The 21,223-nt window shown below is 41.3% G+C and overlaps 1 protein-coding gene across 1 annotated transcript; it reads right to left on the bottom strand.

The window, feature by feature from the left end:
- Positions 1-3,716: 3,716 nt before the first annotated feature.
- Positions 3,717-15,797, bottom strand: LOC109467478 (four-jointed box protein 1-like). Its single transcript, XM_019765492.1, has 5 exons — positions 14,467-15,797; positions 9,097-9,190; positions 7,205-7,296; positions 6,000-6,225; positions 3,717-4,512 (listed from the first exon to the last, which is right to left on the bottom strand). The coding sequence occupies exons 1-5, from the start codon at positions 15,115-15,117 to the stop codon at positions 4,097-4,099; spliced, it is 1,479 nt and encodes a 492-aa protein (XP_019621051.1). The 5' UTR covers positions 15,118-15,797; the 3' UTR covers positions 3,717-4,096.
- Positions 15,798-21,223: the final 5,426 nt, after the last annotated feature.

Here is a 21,223-nt window from a genome sequence, read left to right as displayed (position 1 = left end):
ATACGGATCGTAGAATTCGGCAAAAAGGAGAGTAAAATTGACCAGGGGAGTCCGGCCGCGGAAGGTTGTTTCTTTCTCTCGCAGCCAGTCAAACCCCAAGGCGGCCAAACTCCCCTGGCAAATATTCTCCTATATATAACCAGCGTAGTTAGTCTGGTAGAGGCTAGTCCAATTGTAAGAATTAAAAGAGTAGAAACAGAAAGACACTCCTGGTCCCGGACTGGGGATCGAACCCACCACACCCGGGCACCACGATTGACACCCTGACGCTCTAATCATTCAGCTAAAAGGTCTAGACCCATCGGCCGTATCAGTTAGTAGCGCCTAGCCTCTACCAGGCACCGCGGATCGCTGGAAAAATAGTAGAAATTGGCCATAGAAGATCCAATTGGATCAGGGATCTCTGGTATACTATCCCTTTATTTCGGCCAATTTCTACTATTTTTCCAGCGATCCGCGGTGCCTGGTAGAGGCTAGGTAGCGCCTATAAACCCTCCACTAGTACTGTTACACAATTTGCAGGTGCGCCTTTGTACGCCAGAGTACGGTACGGGTGCGAAAGAACAACAAGGCCCACATACCGGAGCGCTACCGTGCATAACACACACGGCTACCGGCGATGAAAGCAGCTTAGTCTAGCATTTGTGGGATCAGTGGAACCTTCGGGGCACCGCTGGCATGGAAACCACAGCCCACGGGAACGGTTCCTAATCTCCAAGCAGATCTTTCGGTGGCAAGACAGTATCCATTGGCCAGAGGAGTGTCCATACTTCGGTGGCTAATAGACACTCCTCTGGCCAATGGATACTGTCTTGCCACCGAAAGATCTGCTTGGAGATTAAACGGTTTCAACGTTTCCTTTCAATGCAACTTCAGGGCGGCAAAACTGGACATTTCAGGGCTTAGAAACCAGCCCTAAACCATAAAGTTGAAACAACACTGTCCCAATGTATATCGACATTCATGGAGCAAATTAAAATAAAAATGCCCAAAATTCTGACGAAAAACGGTTACTGGAAGGACCTGGCACGGTAAAACGATCACGCCAACGTTACCGTAACCTTAATTTCTGCTCGCCCAATTTCGATGCATGTTTTCTCGCTTTCCACACCTCCACAGACGCCCTGCGTGCCCTCTCGGGGTTATCCACACATATTCCGGAATGTGGAGAAGCCTTTTGCTTACTCACGACACTGATAGATTTTTCCGCAACGCAATAAATTTACCCAGTGCCGCTCAATTTCACCCCTAGCAACGCCCGTGCGCTTTTCACGCCGGCGGGGTCGGGTGGATTCTTTCAGGGTATGTTCTGTCTCCCCGCACGGTGAGGTCGCCCGGGCCACCACAGGACAATGCCCCTTCTCTCTAAACTCTGAAATCCGGTTTTGTGTTTGTGAACAATGTCGCGGTAACGTAAACTACTCGTCTTGTGAAGCTATTGTCACATACAGACGTCATTTGAGAGTATTGTTTGGACCAAGGGTGCCTTTTGAGAGAAATTTTGTCCGATAGCGGATATGTTTGCTGTATCAATGAAGTTTCTTGAATTGAATGATCTTTTGTTTTCTTGTCAAGAAATATCCTATAAAATTTGAGTAGCAAAATCTATAAATAAATCCAATATAGATCTAGATAAAATCAAAAGAAACAAACTGTATTTCTGCAAAATTGCAGTACTGACGATAAACGTAAGATTAAGAGTAAAGTACACAATATTTTGTTTGAATGTTGTTACGTATGAATGTTTTTTTCCTTTCGCTTCATGTATACGTAACTTCTCCGAAAATTACAGTTGAAATTACCACTGAAAAATATTGAAGTAGCATTTATAATATTACTTCAAAATGTTTTAGAACAAATATACTAGTTTATTGCTTATTTTCTTTAGCGCAACATAAAATGTGCTGTACTACCGTAAAGATATACAGGGGTTATGGTTATGACTGGATTGATGTAAACACTATCTGCACCCTGCCGCGCTTCTAGCTGTGATACAGCTGCTATATTCAATATGGAAAACACGTCGGTTCAAATAGATGCAAGGTCCAGATACAAATATACAATATACAGAAATCAATGAAACATCAGACGTTTTAAAAATGCAACGTTGAAATCGCTGTAATTCAGTCTTGAAACATCAAAATATCGGCATTGTTTATATAATACAGAAATGGCTTGACATAAAATATATAATATGCAAAGCTTGCCTTGCTCTTTGTTCACACACAGCCGGTATTCTATAAAGAGAATGCCCCCCCCCCTTCAAACTGTGCTTTAGATTATACGGTCCATTGGTCAAGTTAAAACGGCGACTGTACAAAGACTTCAAGGGAAGGGGGTTGCACGAAATGCCAGCTGTTGACATCTGAGAATGCATTTTATTCCGAAATCTTGAATAAATATGAAAATAGTCTATGCTACGCTTTTGTTTGAAAATTGTGCAACGCCTAACAAAATCTTCACGATATACAAATATTCCATAAGCGTTCAGTGACTGAAGTTGTGGACATTATTCAAAGTAAAAAATATAAAATCAAAGCTGACATGGTGGCAAATTCGCCAATATTATTCCACCGTGTAGAAGTGGTTGGCGCTAGTTTGACTCTCATTTCCAAGCAGATGTTAAAAGGGAGATCGTCACTTTTATAACTGCTCCGTTTTGAATTACATGTAAAATGGAGATTTTGTTTTTGGTCTCTCACTAACAGTGTTAGCCAACAGTACGTATGATCATGGAACGCTGAGAGTTGTATATATCCGATTTGTATATATAATGTAGGTTTTAAAAGCACTTCCCTTATTACTTTTAATGTGGTCAAGTATGTACTTTTAAGCGTATTTTTAAATCTGTCATTGTTGTAAAACACGCAATTCAGCCTGTGGCAGCCATGTGTTTTTGACGAATAAACCTTTCATTCATTCATTCATTCATTCATTCATCTCTCTCTCTCTCTCTCTCTCTCTCTCTCTCTCTTAAAAGTCATTATTTGCATCTACATCTGGAAGTGCTCGCTGTTTCCGAAGGTATTTTTTAATTCCATTACATGACCTCCTTTACAGCTGATAGTGTTATTTCCCTTGCATGATAAAGAAAAGACACTATGGTGAACGAGAAGGACAAAGTCACCATTATATAAGATCTAAATATTCCATGGAGGTCTGAGATCTCAGAATTCTTGTTTTTCAACGGTTCAATAACAGGAGACAGTGAAGAAATATTACGATCTCCTCTTCCAATATCTGCTTGGTGATCGCCCTAGAACCATTGCCGTCGCCATGCACGCGTGAAATGCCCCATGTCGTTAGCTGGGCTTCAAATGGAACAAATATCAATACAAGAGATCGGAGCCACTGCATAAAGTCCATTCAATAATATCCTGAGGCCACTTGGAACGATAGTTGAGGACCCGCCTCGATGCTTCACGCTATTCCATAATACGTGGGTCTTTTTTTCATCTCCATATATAAAATACAAGCCGGCACTTTTATAAGACTACAAACATACCGATGTAGCCTCAAAACAGGCTGCGAGAAGGATCGTAATGTTGCAGTTTTTGTTTTGATTCTGTTTTTATTTCGACAATTACGTATTGCTTTCTGATAGTTGTATTTGCTAGTAAAACGTGGCAATATTAACTAGCACAGAAGACAATACGTTATCGACAAAGCAAACAATAGCAACAAAGAGAAAAACAAAAACAAACAAAAAAAGCAACATTAGGACATCCCTCCGAAGCCTGATTTGTAGACTAACAACGACATAACCGGATGCCACGTTACATTTTTTTCACAAATATCACAATATCTTTTTATCATTGGCGTTGACATAGTTAATACAAAACACATCTGTTACAAAATTAGAGTTCACTTCTACATGTACAGTTCACTATATGTTCCCATGATATACGCAAAGGGCACTAGACGATATGTAGACTGACTAAAGCACTGTTTCAAAACCTTACCTGGTATACAAAACAGTCAGTTGTCTTGTTGATTCCTCCTTGAAAGCTTGCAGTATGACAACAGGTATAACTATTTTGCACAAAGCAACATTTTTGTGTTCTTTCTGAGCCCGTACGAAAGCAACAGGTTGTTCCTATCTTCCCTCTACGTGGTATGTCTTCCGACACTTGTGGATCTGTTCGTAGACTGAATCAATCCTCTCATTCAACGTCCTGAGATTCGCATCCGGAAGAAAAGGCAGCCATCTTTGGAGGGGCTCGTTCGCTTTGAATTCTTTCAAGAGAAGGTCCCCGACGTCTTTCTTTTTGTGCAAACTCTCTATGATGTGAGCGGTCCTTTTCTTAAAGACGCACAGCGACTTGAGGAGAGAGTCGTGGAAGTGTGCGTATTTGTCAAGGAGTCGGTAACTGTGGAGGAGTCCGCTTTCGTTGTCGAAGAACACCAGAGAACCGTCTGTCGCAGACTTCTCCAAGTTGTGGACAGGGGAGTCCATGATCTGTGAGTTCCACTGACGATTGAACATGTTGTTGGCCACGCGGTCAAAATTTGCTGAAAAATAATGCCAAACATTAATAAGTTTATTGCAAATTCCTACCCGAAGGCGTATTGCAAATATAACAAGCTTAAGCTTAAAAAAAGAAAGTACATTGAACATCGAGTACCAAATATCTCTAAAATATACATAATAAAAGGTAATATGTCTAAAACTATGTCTGAAGGGTTAAAACATTGTTATTAGCCAAAAAACCATCTCAATGTGTGTAGGTAATTTCCAGTTTTCCAATTTGATACTGTGTATTGCTGCCACCTAAATATCTGCTTGGAGATAAAGAAAACTGACCTACAGTACAGCCTGAAGAAGACGAAACATTCTGTAGAAAATTTCTTGTCACTGAGTCAAAATTTATGTTTGTGGATTAATTTAAAGTTTAACCGACATCACTAGTAATGTATTTATTTTAAGACATTGTCACATTGGGTGACAACGTCCTTGTCATTTAAGGCCCCAACCTTGACTTTGCATTCTAATCAGTGCTAGGATAAATACTGCATATCGATTGGATTTCAAATGAACATGCCCTCAGTAGAGTGAGGCTAACGGATAGTTGGACACTTGCCCACTTGCCAGTCTTTGTGATATTCTTCCAAGATAAGAAAAAAACGTATAGCCTTCTCCAATACGTCTGCGATTGCAACTGCGTGGGGGGAATGTCTGGCGTTTTTGGAAGAAGTTCAAAGACATTCTTCATCTTTCTATTGATCGTTTTCGACGTACGGAACGAAGGATACGTTTGCCACCAGTGATTTCTCTCTGTGTTAGCTAGGTACAATCTTCAATAAAAAAATCTCAAAGCATCTAAAAATAAACACATTGGAAGAGGGGCATATAGGACTAAAAAGACATCCAGACACCTTTGAGCCTTTACTGGCGTCATGTGACCGTATGGTCACGTGCCCAGCGTAAGTGGGTCATCTGTTCTGAAGAAGGCCACGCGGATATTACGTCAGTTTTATTCATTTTGCTGAATATGAAAATCAAACCTCAATCACTTTTTAGTGACACATAATGGTTGCTTGTTTCGTATCATAGCCTGGCTCTAGATATTTATTGGTGGTACCAAAAATAAATGGTCTCTTCGCGTTACTTGCTTTTGAGATATTTCAAACGCTCACTTTGGAGATATTTCAAAAGCCTGAAGTATACGAATTATGATAAGAAATGACAGTAAATGTCAATATCAGGCAGATTTCCTCATCCAGAATATGTTTTGTTTTACCGCCCTGAATTGTATTGGATGCCTTTAATCATGTGTGACTGGTCGAAAACTCTAGATGAGAGAAATTTCTTTGATATGTCTGTGAAGGTTAGACATCCAGGTAATGAGATACGCCAAAAAGCAATTATTCAAGCAACTGGATATGATTTTGGACCAGATATGATTTCCAAAATCATATCCAGTTGCTTGAGTAACTGCTTTTTGGCGAAATTTCTTTGTGTTGCATCAAAAGTTTAAACTTAAAACCCGTCTTCGTACCTGTTAGGTAATCGAACACGATGAGATCTGACCACTGCGCGAGCTCGCCCAGCTCTGCGGCGGACAGCCCGACCAGGTCCTCGGGGACGGGGTGGAGGCGCCGGTCGTCGTACCGGAGCTTGCGCGGGATGTAGGCGGGGATGAGGTGGTCCGCCCACCGGGAGAGGATGACCAACTTCCCCTCGTTCCACTGGGACAGGTGCACGTCGTGTGACACCTCTGTCCACTGAAAAGAAATGATCAGTCATACGTTAGAGTTTGAAAAGCTTGTCGAAACATGCAACGTAGCCTGGATACCAGTCCAACAGCACACTAGGTTATACTGTGTTCCTCTAACTCTGAATAACTTTGGGCCTAGTGTGCTATGGGCCTGGCATCCAGGCTACACGCAACGATAACCAAATAACATGTTTTTCAGTAAAATAGGCATCAAAATAGAAATTCAATGGCGATACCATAAGAGCACAAACAAATGCTGTATCCAGAACCGTGCTTTATGCAGAAGGCACGGTTCTGGATAGCCCAAGCGTATCCAGAACCGTGCCAGGGGCAAATCTACGTTCTTGGATATGCGAAGACTATATCAAGAACCGTGCCTGGTCCTGGCCCCTGTCTATTCAGGCATAGAACTAAGTAGGCACGGTTCTGGATACCATACGGATGTACAAATCAATGGCTTTCCATTGTAATATTGCTTGAAGAATGTACGGTTTCAATTGTTTCTCATAGACACAGAAAAAGTTGAAACAAGTAAAATCTGAGATTTTATACCTCCGGGCTTTTTATTGTATATTTTTATATAGGGTTTTAAACAAAGAATTTATCGAGACCGGACACCCCTCTGTGTGAGGGGTCATATACGTGGACCAGACCGAGAATAGCTTAAACACGCCAAAGGTCAACGGTCGCGACCACTTTCACGCTCAAAGGGGTGTTTTGGGGCCACCAAAAGGCACTATTTTCACGCCCGAAAACACATATACAATAAAAACAAAAGAACGTTTATCATCCGCAGCCCAATAGCAAAACATATACCGAGTCTCAAAAGAATCCGTCCACCCAAACGCGAGAAACAGCTGCGAACATGAAAATCTAAATCTCTCACAAAACCCTTCCGCGCAAGGATGTCTCCTTCCCCGGAGGTAATGATCGACTTGCAAGGAGTAAGACACAAACAAAGCAGGGCTAACCCCACGTGAACCTACCTGGTGAGAGTTGGTGTTGACCGTGCTCAGGACACACGGAGGCACGTTTGGGATTTCAAGCACACGGCTGAGGTAATAAGAGAACACTTCTCCTAAACAAAACAAAGATAAACAACATGGTAAACAGTGTGCAACACTTGTCCTAAACAATCAAAGATAAACACGGTAAACAACGTGCAACACTTCTCCTAAAGAAACAAAGGTAAACATGGTAAACAATGTATAAAGTTTCCCTCGCTCAAAGAATGCTTGCTGTACCGTTCAACCCCCGTCACACATTCAGAACCTTCCCCCGACCAACAACCAACCAATTTGGTTTTGCTGATGTTTGGGAGCAGTTTGACCAGATTTTGGCCACACCTATCTTTCCATACGAATAGAATAGAATTTAAGTTAAATTTGACTCAAATTTGAACACGCGCGAACACTGATGACCTACTCCCGAACACCAGCCAATCATGGTCCAACCTCCTGTAACACTCTAGTATTTCAAACATGTTGAAACATTCGACTGGCACTGTGGCACAGCCGAACAGTTGCCGACTTTGCCGAACACCAGCCGACCTTGTTCGGTAGTGTTCATGAGGCCATATTCGGCTATAAACGACAAGGACTTTATCTGGAAGAGTACTAGTAAAGCTGTAACCACATTCCGAAACACAACCGAACAGAGTCACGGATTTCATTGGTTCGATGAAGACAATAGGCAATAAAAGTACAAACTGGATGACGGATGAAGAAAAAATCTCATCCCCCTACCTCGTCCTTGGGGTATAGAAACTTTCTACATTATCCTCCCAAGCGAAACTAACAGTAGTAGATGGATGACGGCAATTTCAGATACTAGAAGGGCCGTTTCATCATTGTCACGGCGTGCTAAGACATTCCCGGGGTACTGGGGACTATAGTTTCTTGGAATTTGGCGAGTCTTGGCCAGACTCCTCTGAGGCATGGATAAATACACGTAGAAATTGGCTCAAATAGAGTGAATAATATGCCTAGAGGATATGTACCATCCTGGTTAGTTTACGTCCGTAGCGACTGTGGAAGCGGACGTAAACTAAACAGGATTGAACCCAGGCTATGCTAAATGGCTAACTGGGCCCTTTCTAGTCAGTTTTAACTTAAAAGTAATACGTCAAATTATGTCCACTTATTGAGTCTATCGAAGCAATTTTGAAAAATGCAGTTCTGTGAAATTTTGCATAGATTCATGTTGTGGAGATTTACGTGCATTTTATACATTTCCCGTTTTTAATAATAATAATAATAATAATTGTGGTATAACCAAATCAAAATAAATATAATAGAAAGTTTATTGCAAATTCATGCCCGAGGGCTCATCGCAAGATCATAATAACATAAATAAACAGTAAAAATGATAAAAAGTAATGCTAATGCTACTTTGGATGTCACAAATACATGTAATAATATAAATATCACAAAAGGCGTTTAGAATCAGTCAAAAAGGGTTTACACAAAGTGACATTATGTAATAATTGGGTATTTTTTCCGTTGACAGAAAAGTAGAAAATTCAGTTCCTTACCTTGTATTTCGTAAGAAAATTCAAACTCTACTACTGGATTAGTTACGGGTTTTTATTTATTTCCGGACGTTTCGAGTGACATCCATCACTCTTCTTCAGCGTCACAAATGAACAGAGAACCGATTCACTCTTATATACAAGTAACTAGAAAAACCGGTTAAACAACAAGGTCCGTAAGAAGCTTTATCATGTAAAAGAACGGTTCACTCAATATACAGGTAATTAGAACTAGAAAACCTGTTCAACAACCGTAAGAGTCTTTAAAATCCGTAACTGATCCAGTAGTAGAGTTTGAATTTTCTTACGAGTATCGTTTACCTGGATGTCTAACCTTCATCAACTTACCTTGTATTTGGTCCGTGTTTTGTCGGTATCGTGCGCAGCTTAGAGAACCGTCTTCCAGGGTCAGTAATCTGTTGAGCATGCGCCCACAACCCTCCTGTAGGACAGGCAACAAAACGCAAAGAAAAACACTTTTTAATTGGGGACTTTTGCGTTTAGATGGCGTTAAAATGGCGTCTACGACCTGTTCGTTTGAAGTACGTGAATAAGTATCTATTAGCAATATCTAAGTAGCAATTTTCCACTATACTTCCCTTGGGAATTTGGGATTTTTTCTTTAATATATATTGTTACGTGAAGACGTTTTCACTGCCTGTATGGCTAGGGATTTGAGTGATGAATCTGTTGGTTTTGTAAGAATAAGGCGATTACTTATGAAATTGTACGTTTGGATAGCCGATTTCTCTATATAGCTAGGCTTATATTATGGTAGCTTCCAGCATTGTCACAGTGGCGCCGGTTTTGGCAGACATACAGAAGTGTCTTACGGAACGATGCATTAAAAAAGATGCATTATGTAACAATAGGACGATGCAAAAAGTGCACTTTCTAGCCATTTCTTTAAAACCTAATTTGAATCAACTCTAATCCATTGCGAATTCAGGAAGTGGAGGTGTCAAATACATGTATAACGCCTTGCCAGCGTGTTTAAAAGATGGAAACATAACTGTCAGCCATGTTTGTTTACATTCTGGTATTTTGTAGTAGTGTCATGTTCTATAGCGCTAACCACAAAAGATCAACTCATAGCTTCTCAAGTTATGGTGTCGACAAACATATAAATTGTACAGACCAAGACCACAGCCACTCCAACATAACACAACCGAAAACACAACCTTCTGTCGAAGGTAATAACTATTCTGGTCATTACACGTTATATAATTATATAATACATTATATAATGTGATTTCAGGGCAGCAAAACTGGAAATATTCTGAATAAGGCAATCTTTATGATATTGACACATACTGCATCACATTAGCACATTTTAATCAGTATTTCATACTTAAGGTATTTAAAACTGCAGAAACAAGCCGCAAGATGAGTCCTTTATTTTCTGGGTGGTACCCCAAATATCAGCCAAGGGCCCTTTCAGTAACCATTTTCCGTCAGAATTTTGGGAATTTTTGCTCCATGATGGTCAATATACATTGGGATAGTGTGGTTGCAACTCAGTATGTAGATAAATGGCTAGAATATTGACATTTAAATCAGTATAAGTATACTTAGGGTATTTAAACTGCAGAAACAAGCCGCAAGATTAGTCCTTTATTTTCTGGGTGGTACCCCAAATATCAGCCAAGGGCCCTTTCAGTAACCATTTTCCGTCAGAATTTTGGGAATTTTTGCTCCATGATGGTCAATATACATTGGGATAGTGTGGTTGCAACTCAGTATGTAGATAAATGGCTAGAATATTGACTTTGAAAATTTGTGTTTCCAAGCCCTAAAAACTGCACTGGATGCCTTTAACGGAGCTCCTAAAAATAGGACTGTCATGAAATGCACTGTCTCTCCCCCAAGGCGATTCAGAGCGACGTTGGGGCGCTTTTGTGGCGACAAAATTGGGTTATATGACAAATGACTACCGCCGGGAGAGATGTAACTATTTATAAAATATGCCGCACAAAAAGTAGCTTGCAAAGAAAAGGCTATGGGTCGCCACATACTCAACGAATACGTGCGTAGCATTGAGTTTAGCTGCTGGAATGGTGCACGAAAAGTGGGTTTCATCAAGGCAACCATTTAGATAATATTACGTATACATTTTGAAGGATTAACTTTCGAGTTTTGGTACAGCGTCCATAATGAACGTAAGAGGCATCGAATATTCCGATCAAATAGACAATCAGTTATGCTTAAGCCGGCGGTTTTAGGTTTGAATGGATTTTTACTCATCTGTGGTAAATGAAAGAATCATGATAAAATACTCCCATACTACCTGGGAAATGTAATGGCGCAACAAGCTACGCCGTTTAGTAATACGCGAAGGATGAAGCAAAATCATCGTGTTATTACTGCAAGCAAAGGAAATTAATAAAGCGGAAATGTGGGGCGCTACGATCGTTATTTTCTTCCGTTTGGGTTGGCTTGGAACGGGCGCTATTAGCCGAAATGACATGGTAAGCTTTTGGGGAAGCGTTTGGATGTGTGAGTGGGATGAGGGTTTTAATGGTATATAAAGGCATCCAGTGCGATGTCACAAGGCAGCAAAACTGGAAATATTTTGAATAAGGCAATCTTTGTGATATTGACACATACTGTCCCACATTAGCACATTTAAATCAGCATTTCATACTTTGGGCATTTAAAACGGCAGAAACAAGCCCCAAGATGAGTCCTTTATTTTCTGGGTGGTACCCTAAAAATCAGCCCAGGGCCCTTCCAGTAACCATTTTTCGTCAGAATTTTGGGAATTTTTGCTCCATGAGTGTCAATATACATTGGGATAGTGTGGTTTCAGCTCAATATGTACATAAATAACTAGAATATTGGCTTTAAAAAATTGGGTTTCCAAGCCCTAAAAACTACTTGGAATTTCAGGACGGCAAAATAACAACAACAAAAATGGAATTCGAAGAAGAAGTCTGTCTGATATTGACATTAGAAGGAATGACATTGTAAGCTTCTAGGGGGAACGTTTGGATGTGCTTTACATGCGAGTGGATGAGGTTTTCACTAATGGTACTCTGTGTAGGTTTCAACGGCATCCAATGCAATTTTGAAACGGCAAAACAAAACAAATATATTCAAGATGAGGAATTCTGTCTGATATTGACATTTACTGCCATTTCGTAGCACATTTTCGTCATCATTTCATTCTTAAAGCGTTTAAAATAGCCCCAAAACAAGCTACGTGTGGAGTCCCTTTATTTTTTGGTACCACCAATAAATAGCTAGAACCAGCCTACGATACAAATTTACAAACAGCCGTTTTTTGTCTCACAGATATCCGTATGCCATACTACATTTTGTAGAAATTGACAAGAATATTGACTTTGAAAATCCAATTTTGTTGGTCTGAAATAGCTTTGCGGATTTAGCAGACGTCACCCGTTATGATTATTGAAAATCCACATGTAACGACATTTTAGACAATTTTTGACCAGATTAATTCTACATCGAACGAAACTGAATAACAAGGGGGGGGGGGGGTATTTACGTGTAGAAATTTGAAGAGCAAAATATGTTCTATCATGTTGCTTAATAATTATGATGTACAGTGGTTTTGAAATATATAATTGGTATAATAATGTATATTTCGCCTTTCTCGTCCGTTGCAATTTGTAACTCTTTGCAATTGAGCGAGTTTTGTCGCTATTGTAAGGTTTGCTTTTTGGTGTTACGAATAGATAAAATATAAAAATGCTGCCTGATAATCGTAGATACATAATTTAATCCTTTTTACTACGCTGTATGATGAGAAAATGGCGCCTGAGTGTTTATGGCGACCGTTAGTAGTTAAACGTGAGAGCGTAACGTATGACCTCACACTACAGGTTCAAACTCGTAAAACTCCCGTCATGCGCACTGGGCCATAGTCTCCAAGCAGATCGTTTAGTGTCTGCAAATACTCTCCGAGCAGAGGTTTGAGTTTTGGCTTATTTTTATATATTTTTTTTATATAATTTAGGCTTTTTATTGGGCTTTTTTGGCGTAAAATAGATACAAGTGCAAAGAATAAAGCCCAATAAAAAAGCCTAAAAACACGCTAAAAATAAGCCAAAACCAAACCAAAAACAGTATTGAATTTAGCAAAGACAGTATCATATTGGCCAGGTAGTTTTGATTAATTTATTTGCCAGGACGTTATTAGGGCTGGCGTAAAAATATTAAACTGGGCCCTAGTCTCCATGCAGATCGTAGTAGTTGCAAAGACAGTATTGAATTTAGCAAGACAGTATCAAATTGGCCAGGCAGTTATTTGAGATGGCGTAAAAAATAGTCAAGTCACCAAGAGGGTTTTTAAAATAATGATTGTAATAATTTTGAATTATTTGGAAGAATATCTTAGTAACAAAAGGAATATATTTCAATTCATTTAGATATTTCTGAAACATTTTGAAAGCGTCTGAACAAAGATCTCTTTATTTAGAATAAATTCCAAGTGCCTATGTGATTCTTTAACTTTCGAAATATCTTGAAATACTAAAAAAAATAAAAGAGGAAAGTCCAATAAACACGCATAAAACAACTGAAAAAAAGGAGAAATAACCCAAAAGCCTACACCTCTGATTGGAGAGTAACTGGGCCCAAACAGCCAATAGGATCATCCATAACAAAAAGACAAAGAGGATAGAAAAACATCGATGTTTCGGAGATTGAGAGATCAGAAACGAATTGTGTCACAGGCGGAGTGATCTGTTAGAATTATTGCGTGGTGATGTCAGATGTAAAGCGACGTGATCGGGATTTCATTGGTCAAACGCAAATAACCTAAAAACCTACAGGATTGAGTATTGAAAAGTAGAACTGTAGCCGTATGCATCTTCTGTTTGGGTAGTTAGGCTACAGCAAGTAATTTTTATGGATGACATCAGCACGCGCATTAATTTTCGCCTGATTTTGGAAAAAAAAACAAGAAATTTTGTTGCCTTCTGACAGTGGTCAACATGCCGAAAATGGGCAAAGATGTCTGTTGTCATGCCGGAAGGTGGATGGCAGATAACTATAAATGGAGGAGACAAGACAAGGCTCTGATTTTATGTTTTGTTTCTTACTTTGATGCAGTGATATGTGATGCTGGCTGTGTATATGTGATGTTCCCATTGAATTAAAACCATTTGTACAATGATTGAGTCAAAATTGTAAGAACCTTGTTTTTTCGGCCCGCCTTGTTTTTTTCGCCCGCTCGCATTAGATTTGGAATCTGTGGAGGATGCCATCCATAAGATTTACTTGCTGTGGCCTTAGGGAAGAGATGGTATGTAGCGGTGCCGTTTGAAAGAGAGAAGAGATTTGACATGGGAAAATGGTGAACTTGCATCCCCGTGGAAGGGAAGCGTTTGACCTTGACGATTTGGTGGATGACCTTGGGGCTAGTAATCAAACCTTGCTTGTAAAACTGTCAAAACATCTTCTATTCTGTACGGACAGTTCTGATAAACGACAACAAAGGGGGGGGGGTGCTAGAATACACGTTTTTTGGCAGGTAGAACAATAGTGAATGAAAGACCTTTATTGTACGTTTGTGCTCTTACAAGCTAAGTACAGGTCATGAATAAACAGGAAAAAATACAGTAATATCTTACTTAAATCATGCATACTAATGTGAACTACTATTAACAGGTTCAACTTCTTCTCGCTTCTTGTGGCAGTTGTAGGTGTATGTGGAGGTAATGGTACATAATAGTGAATAGGGGTGTTACCTACCTGTACGGCCACGACACGGGACAGCCGGGCGCGTCTCATCCAGTCCTCGGCGGCGGTGCCGTCCCATCCCCGCGGCGTCGCCTCCTCCACCTGCCTGCTCCAGAACACGCCGCCCCGCACTACGTCCTCGATCGATCGGAACGTAACGGTGTGGTTAGCTCCACTCCATTGTCTGAACCCCTCCCGGACTGACAGGCGTGATTTACCGGTCGCGTTTCCCCCGATGCCCGCCCTTGTTCGATCCGACGCAACAGGCCGATTAAGGTCCTGTAATTTCTCGGCCACAGGGTTAAGTTGCCCCGCGTGACCCTCTCCCGAACGGCGGGGATCAACAGGTAGCCGTGATTTGTCCCCTCCCTGATGTTCCTGCGAGGTTGGCCCGCCGCTGACAGCCGAGATATGGCCACTCTCATCTCTATCTATCAGTGCATCGTCCCTCCCTCCCTCCCATGCTTCCGACTCGAAGATGGCGGCTGGCTTCCTCAGCCCGACCTTCCAGCGGCTGTTCTTCGCCGTTTCCTCGGGGACAGCGTGCCTCCTGGCCCGCCCGTCTTCCCTGGTTGTCGTGGGGAGCTGCACCATCAGCCCGAAGAGAGTTCCCAACGTGAAAGCCAGGCCCACCATGATGTAAAGCCTTGTTTGTCTCGACATCCCTTCTCTCCGTGAATCCCTCCCGCCTCTGCCCCGTCCTCACCCGTGACTGCCCGTTGTCTCTCCGGCCGGGGATGGCTCAGAAATTCCCCCAGCGTACCGAGGAGGAACAGCCCGTCTCCTTTCAGCCCTCAATCACAACATTTTACCGAGAGATCCGCCAAATTTCCAAACCTACATCAGCACGTAAAGCCTACCCGCTCGGAGTCCGGGTTTGTGTATGCGTAGCGTCTGTGTATACGTACCGCGCGAACGAACGCCTGTGTTGAAAAATGTATGACATAAAAGTAGAGGCGCTTCACAAATCGAAGCCACAGATCTCCCCTCTAGTCAGGCGCGAGTTTTTAAGGGCGCCAAACGTCAGAGCGTACCGAGAACTAATACGGTGTAGTGGGGAGGAAAATCCTCAAGTAGCCTCCGGCTCTGGTGGACAGGCAGGGTCGGGGAATGTAGTCGGGGTTCGCAGCGGGAGAGATAGCTTTTGTCTGCCGGCGGTTTGAATCGAATTGGCAGCTGGAGTCCTAGAGGCCGTTTCGCTGTACTTCCTCCGAAAGGCGGGCCGGTATACCGGATAGGGCCGACGATAGAGTCGAGCGAAATGAAATTCCGAACCTAACCCGGAGAGATCTTGATTTCGCGTGACGGACTGTAACACTACCCAGGTCTCAAGTACTTTTATAAACCAGGGCCTTGCCCTCTGGACGAGTCCATTCTCTTCCGCTAAACAGGGACCTAGGTCAAGTTCCAAAACAACACAACAAAAATACAAATATAACTTATTACAAAAACAAAAATACCTCAAACAAGTTTATATGCTAAGTGTCCCGCTTAAGAGAAACATATTAAAATACAGTTACAAGAATACAAATGGGTCTAAATGTTTTATTTGGCGTTTTTATTCAATAATGGACGATCCCAACAACACATGCGCAAGGACGGTTGCCCTACTATGACCAGGAATCTACCGTAAATACTTAAATTATTTCTTCAGAAGTCTCCACTACTATGTCAAAAAGTCTACATGCCCATTGAGAAACGGGAGCAAAAATAGAAAATCATTATCATAATGGAAAAATTTATTTACAAGAAAAGTTGAGGAAGGAAAATTGAGTTACACAAAAGAACGAAATCGCCCCGACGTTACGTCCCCAACCTAACCCCCGAGTCCCAATCGGTGATTTAATAGTTTGTCGTTTTGAGTTAGAGATAGAGAAAATAACAGTATGTTTATTTGCTCTAATTACAATTACAACACATTGCACTAAGTGTCATTAAAGTACTTAACTCTATTAAGATTCTTCACTTTTATCGCATATGGCTAGAGTAACAGGCGATACTTCAAGTCTCCATTCTCCTAATTCAATTGTCATGGTTCACGCCTATATCAGTAACCAGTAGAGCAGGCTATAATTAGAAGATACGGGGTAGACGTCACTAGTCAGCGGGGGGCAGCCGCAAACATGCCCGACTACATGCACCGCTCGCCCGTGGGGCTGTGTAACGAACCACGCTAACACATGTAAACGTCATTATACGCCACACGACGCGAAAACAGCCGTACGTTGCAGGGCTCGAAATTCATTTTTGGGAATAGGTGCACTGGTGCTAGATTCCACCAGGCCTTTCTACGGGATTACGGATCGTAGAATTCGGCAAAAAAGAGAGTAAAAGTGGCCAGGGGAGTCCGGCCGCGGAGAGGTTGTTTCTTTCCCTCCGAAGTCAAACCCCAAGGCGGCCAAACTCCCCTGGCAAATATTCTCCTACATATAGCCAACGTAGTTAGTCTGGTAGAGACTACACTGGTGCACCCAACCTAAAATATTGGGTGCACCAAAATATTTTTAGGTGCACCATATAAAACTGAAAATGAGTAGAATGTTAGCAATGTTTCATTTTTTTCTAAAGCAAAGTACTAATACAATAATTTTATTATTTTTCTGACATGCACTTAGAATTTAAGAATATGCTGTATACTACTATACATTTAACATCTTTACATTATGTAGACCTATGAAAATATTTGGGTGCACTGGTGCACCCACAGAAAAAAAATGGGTGCACAGATCCAAATTTGGGTGCACTAAATAGCCTCTACCAGGCTTCGGGAGGCGGCTGGAAAGAGTAGAAATCAGCCAAATAGAGAGTTAGCATGTCAAAGGAGTCGGCCTGTCTATTTGGCTGATTTCTACTCTTTCCAACCGCCTCCCGAAGCCTGGTAGAGGCTATGCGCTAAGGTGCACATGCACCCAGAATTTCGAGCCCTGCATACACAACCGCCGATTCGCAAGCGCGCCATCTACTGTGTCATTCCCGCCAATAGGACTGTAAATCAACTAGCCAATCGGGAGTTAGAGATGGGACGGGGTTCTGTCTCCATTTTTCTGGGTTACTGAAAATGTCTACGCGATTCCCCTGATCCTATGTAGCGTGGGTAATAAGGCTTATACGCTAGCCGGAATTGCCCAGCGTTCGAAAGGGACACATTAGGCCACAGCAAGTAAATTTTATGGATGACATCTTCCGCAGAGTCCAAATCTAATGCGAGAGGGCGAAAAAAACAAGGCGGGCCACAAAAAAACAAGGTTCCTACAAAATTTAAAATTTTGACTCCATCATTGTACTAATGGTTTTTATTCAGAGGAAACATCACATATACACAGCCATCATCACATATCACTGCATCAAAGTAAGGAACAAAACATTAAATCAGAGCCTCTTCTTGTCTCCTCTCTTCATATTTATCGGCCATCCACGTTCCGGCATGGCGACACACATCTTTGCCCATTTTCGACATGTTGACCACTGCCAGAAGGTAACAAAATTTCTGTTTTTTTCCCCAAATCAGGAGAAAATTAATGCGCGCGCTGATGTCATCCTTAAAAATTACTTGCTGTGGCCTAAGTCCCAGTGTCGCGGCTTCTGTAAGCCCGAAAAAGGCGCAGTTTGATTTAATAAATGGCCAGGAACGCTACTGAGAATGATCCCATGAAAATTGCTTTTAGCGGGAATGCTTCGCCGTTTTATTTTTTACCATCAGTACCAGAGTGCGGTATGATGAGCGAAATGCAATCTATTCGGAATCGTTCCGTAAGTAGTGAGCTAAAATGTAATTGTGTGCGTTCCAGTTGCAAGGACATTTCGTAATGTTGAAAGCTTTTTGCGTACTGGCTTGACTCAAAGTGAAATGGCAGCTATACATATGCGCTGATTAAGCAAAAATGTGCATTTTGTGTTCAGTTTGCTGGGATTTTAGGTTGCTTGTTCTGTTTTTTTCTTTTTGTATATGGCAACTGGTGAATTCATTACCATATTAAAACAAGTTCTTAAACACACCGCATGGAAACTACAAGCATGAAAAATTGTGCGTTTTTGTGTTCAGTTAGTTGGAGTCTTAGGGGTTTTTTTTCTGTGTTTTTTTTGTATATGGCAACTGGTGAATTCATCATCGTAAACAAGTTCTTAAAACACACCAGATGGCAACTACAGGCATGCAAAAATGTGCATTTTGGGTTCAGTTTGCTGGGATTTTAGGTTGTTTCTTCTGTTTTTCTTTTTGTATATGACAACTGGTGAATTCATTACCGTAAACAAGTTCTTATCGTAAACACGTCGCATGGCAACTACAGGCATGCAAAAATGTGCATTTTGTGTTTAGTTAGCCGGGATTTTACAAATGGCAACTGGTGAATTCATTACCGTAAACAAGTTCTTAAACACACCAAATGAAAACTACAGGCATGCAAAAATGTGCATTTTTTTCTCAGTTTGTTGGAATCTTATGTTGTTTGTTCTTTTTTTGGCAACTTTAAATGGCAACTGGTGAATTAATTAGCAAATTACCGTAAACAAGTTCTTAAACACACCGCAGCGAAACGACAAGGAGCTTATAAGCTCATTGAAAAAGACAAAACTTTTCTCAGCTACAGAGTAGTTTAAATTGTTTATGTCATAAAAGAGTCAACTAAATTAAAAGACACAAATAAACAATAAACACGCCCCAAAGTGTGATAAACAAAGAACTCCCAGTGTGAGTGATTAACATATGACAAGACTTAATGACATGTCATTAACGGATGTAGACAAGTCATTAAGAAGCCCCGCGTAATTGGACATAATTAACACTGTGTTAACCATAATTAACAATGTGTTAATTGGCTCCCCTATTAGAGTCACAGCGGGGTTCGTTCAGTAGCTTTGAAAATGTATTATTTCAGACAGTTACAACAATTTCTCCATCCTTTCGTCATTTAGAAGGTCACCAAAAAACTGCATTTCTACTAAGATCACAAAACCCACTAATTATGCAGAATGTGGGACTATTCATTATCCACTGCCTTCAAAGAAAAAGTCGAACCCCATAATAGCTAGCGTAGTAGTAGAAGTATAAGTTTTTTCCCAGACAGTTGTTACCTGTCTCCTGTTACTGTATTGCAATGAGTATTATACTTGATTGTAAAAGCAATTAGCCTTCGGGCATGACTTTGCAAATAAAGTTTCTTAATGTACGGAAACAATTGTAGCCTCTACCAGGCTTCGGGAGACGGCTGGAAGGAGTAGAAATCGACCAAATAGAGAGATAACATGCCAGGGCAGTTGGTCCGCTAGAGAGTACAGTTTGCAGCACTCGCATGTTATCTATTTCGTCGATTTCTACTCTTTCCAGCCGCCTCCCGAAGCCTGGTAGAGGCTAAAACAATTTTACACCGGTCGTTTCTGTCTGTCTCCAAGCAGAGGTAGGGCGCGGAAATCATGTCGTTTTTGCAGATCAAGAACGATATAATATGAAGAATCATATAACCTGTTGATCTACGTATATACTTTTATCCACCCATACCCCATTTTGCTTGTTCTTTTTTTTGGGGGAGGGGGCATCGACAAAATATAGGGAGAGTAGGTAGGCAAGAGACAGGGTAAACGTAAGTAACACATGCTAAATTCCCCTTTAGTCCTAGCTGATTTCTAAGCTTTATGCCTCAAAGTATACTCTTTTTGGCGTCTTTTAGCCTTTTTAAATCTTCAATTAGGCTCTTTCGTGTTGGACTGGTTTGTTTTTTTTTACGAAAAATGGCAACAGTCTGGCAAACGGATACTGCTTGGCCTATTTGATGTTGTCTTTGCAGCCACCAAAATAACACGGAGATAACTCAAAGTAGACATGAATGAAAATCCAAAATAATAGTTTAAAATTCCACTCAAACAACAGCCCTAGTTTATTTTCAAAGAACAGAAGATCATCCGTCCATCTGTGCTACTTAAAAGCAACAAGAGAAGAAGATTTAACAAATTCTTCTTGAAAAGAATCCTATTTTTTTCTCAGACAAACTAATCCTCTGACCACCTGCTAAGGCCACACCAAGTAAATTTTATGGATGACGTCCGCGCGCGCATTGATTTTGGCCTGTTCCTAGAAAAAAAACAAGAAATTCCGCTTCCTGTAACTATGACCAAAGAGTCACGACAGTGTTGCAAATCGTCAGATTGACGTGAAACCCGTAACGCGAAAACAGGACAGGACGACAACTGCTATTCCACCTGATTTATTGCTGTTTTGATGATGAATAAACGACTTCTTGCTTGTTACACTGTGTCACCTCATTCAATTTGTGTCCTAACATTTCTCGTCTGTTAGTATATTTCTAATCTAGGCATCTTGCTTTTTAGGGCCCTTCTTGTTTTTTTTTCGCCCTCTCGCATTAGATTTAGGGTCTCCAAAGGACGTCATCCATAAAATTTACTTGGTGTGGCCTAACAGAAAAAAATGAGAGAGAAGAATTAGTTACTTTCCCACCCGTCGGCACTCGAAGTTTTTCTCCGCACGGAAATCCCAAACACAAACACAGTTTTTGTTACGTGTTGAGAGGATGTGCATGGCCGCGTGTTGTAGAGGGCCGGGGAAGTTTGTTTATGATTAAGACGGATCAGCACTCGACTAGTCTGGGTGTCGGACTAGTATCGGGTCGTTAGCCGTTTTCCTTCGGCAGCAAAAACCCCTTCGCCCGCCTGACTATATTACCGCTACGGGGGAGTTGAGCCTGGCCGGCCAAACTGCCGAAGGAAAACGGCTATAAACGGCCCGATACTAGTCTGGCACCCAGGGTAGCACTCG

Source organism: Branchiostoma belcheri, unplaced genomic scaffold (genome assembly GCF_001625305.1).
Source record: "Branchiostoma belcheri isolate BF01 breed outbred unplaced genomic scaffold, Haploidv18h27 scaffold18, whole genome shotgun sequence".
Taxonomy (NCBI): domain Eukaryota; kingdom Metazoa; phylum Chordata; class Leptocardii; order Amphioxiformes; family Branchiostomatidae; genus Branchiostoma; species Branchiostoma belcheri.
The sequence above is the reverse complement of the archived record's forward strand: the minus strand, read 5'-3'. Positions and strand labels throughout refer to the sequence as shown.